At 43.0% G+C, this 2,019-nt stretch overlaps 1 protein-coding gene across 3 annotated transcripts in view; it reads left to right on the forward strand.

Moving 5' to 3' along the window:
- Positions 1-2,019, forward strand: part of PLPBP (pyridoxal phosphate binding protein) — a 17,001-nt gene that overhangs the window by 9,814 nt on the left and 5,168 nt on the right. For all 3 annotated transcript variants that reach the window (XM_017536351.2, XM_017536365.2, XM_017536357.2), the window contains exon 5: positions 999-1,133. In XM_017536351.2, coding sequence (XP_017391840.1) covers positions 999-1,133 — 135 coding nt within the window. The remainder of the gene's footprint in view (positions 1-998; positions 1,134-2,019) is intronic.

Here is a 2,019-nt window from a genome sequence, read left to right on the forward strand (position 1 = left end):
AAAAAAAGAAATATTACATATAAAGTGATTCACGTACTACCTGGAGGATTTCTGTGTTCAGTTAAAGTAAGCTACTGGTGCAGGTTCTTTTGTCACCATTGTTGTAAACTAGCTGAAGCAAAGCTGGCGCTTCATTTCACATGCATCTTTGAAAAAGAAGATGACTTTATGATTCAGTGTCTCATTTAACTCTCAGTGTTGGGGTCATTGGGTTTTTTTTGGTTTTTGGTTTTTTGTTGTTGTTGTTGTTGTTGTATTTGAGACAGAGTCTTGCTCTGTCACCCAGGCTGGAGTGCAGTGGTGTGATCTTGGCTCACTGCAACCTCCACCTCCTGGGTTCAAGCAATTCTCCTTCCTCAGCCTCCCAAGCAGCTGGGACTACAGGTGTGCCCCACCATGCCTGCTAATTTTTTTATTGTTAGTAGAGACAGTTTCTTCAGATTGGTCAGGCTTGTCTCGAACTCCTGACCTCAGGTGATCCACCCACCTCAGCCTCCCAAAGTGCTGGAATTAAAGTTTGAGTCACCATGCCCAGCCAGTGTTGGGGTTATTGTGATGACCTTGTTGAATAAGAATATCCTCAGCCCAGAAAGTTGAAGAATGGGGTGATAGGCCAGGGAAGCATCTTGGCTTCCGCTGGTCATCCTTTCTTCATTGTCATCCTGACCTGTTTCTCTCAGTTTGAACTGAGACACAGATCGAGCCTGTTATTAGGAATCTGTTCATTACCAGCTTCTTGAAGCATATTGATATATGTACTGCCTGATCGTGTATGTCAGCACTTCCTTTATTTACCTTTGCTGATTAGCCAGGGATGGTCTGACATTTGAATTTGTATCTAGTAAAACTGTCACATTTGTCTTCTTAGAGGAACTGAGATTTAACTGTGTTTTTCTTTTCCTGGCATATTTTTCCTCTACCAAGTCAGAGATTTGTTGCATGTTACTTGCTGCAATAGAGTGTATAAGGAATACTACCTTGCCTCTGTCTCATTACAGCTGTCCCCAATCTCTTCATGCTGGAAACAGTGGATTCTGTGAAGTTGGCAGACAAAGTGAACAGTTCCTGGCAGAAAAAAGGTTCTCCTGAAAGGTTAAAGGTTATGGTCCAGATTAACACCAGCGGAGAGGAGAGTAAGCGACTAGACCTGAATTGTAGATTATTCTTCCCTTAGGATGGTTGAAGCTCAGGGAGAATGGGTAGGCCCAAGTGTCTGATGGAGGAGGTTATGGAAACAAATCACAGGATCACAGGCCTCTAAGTAGGCTGTTTTTTTTATGAACTAGATAGCATAATGACATGCAAGCCAGTCTTTATATCATTATTTACTACATCATGGTTCATTATATCTTAATTTTAGGGGAAGAAGGATGGGGAGTGAAGAAGGGGATTGTGACTTCATTTTTTTTGTTGTTGACATTGTTGTTTTCTTTTTGAGATGGAGTCTCACTGTGTCACCTAGGCTAGAGTGCAGTGGTGGGATATCAGCTCACTGTAACTTCTGCCTCCCAGGTTCAAGTGATTCTCCTGCCTCAGCCTCCCAAGTAGCTAAGATTACAGGCACCCACCACCACACCTGGCTAATTTTTGTATTTTTAGTAGAGACAGAATTTTACCATATTGGCCAGGCTGGTCTTGAACTTCTGACCTCAGGTGTTCCACCTGCCTCGGCCTCCCAAAGTGCTGAGATTAAAGGCATGAGCCACTGTGCCTGGCCTGGGATTGTGACTTTCATCTGAAAAATCCCCAAAGGTCATCATCACTCCTGCAAGGAGTATTTTAAATTTGCATGTAATACTCTTATGTCTTAAAAAAAAAAATTACTAAATGTTACATTAGAGAGAATGGAATATAATTACTGTAAGTGGGCTGGGTGCGATGGCTCACACCTGTAATCCCAGCACTTTGGGAGGCCGAGGCAGGTGGAACACCCGAGGTCAGAAGTTCAAGACCAGCCTGGCCAACATGGTGAAACCTCATCTCTACTAAACTTACAAAAATTAGCCAGGCATGGTGTAC

The sequence above is a fragment of the Cebus imitator genome, unplaced genomic scaffold, assembly GCF_001604975.1.
Source record: "Cebus imitator isolate Cc_AM_T3 unplaced genomic scaffold, Cebus_imitator-1.0 Scaffold5, whole genome shotgun sequence".
NCBI lineage: Eukaryota > Metazoa > Chordata > Mammalia > Primates > Cebidae > Cebus > Cebus imitator.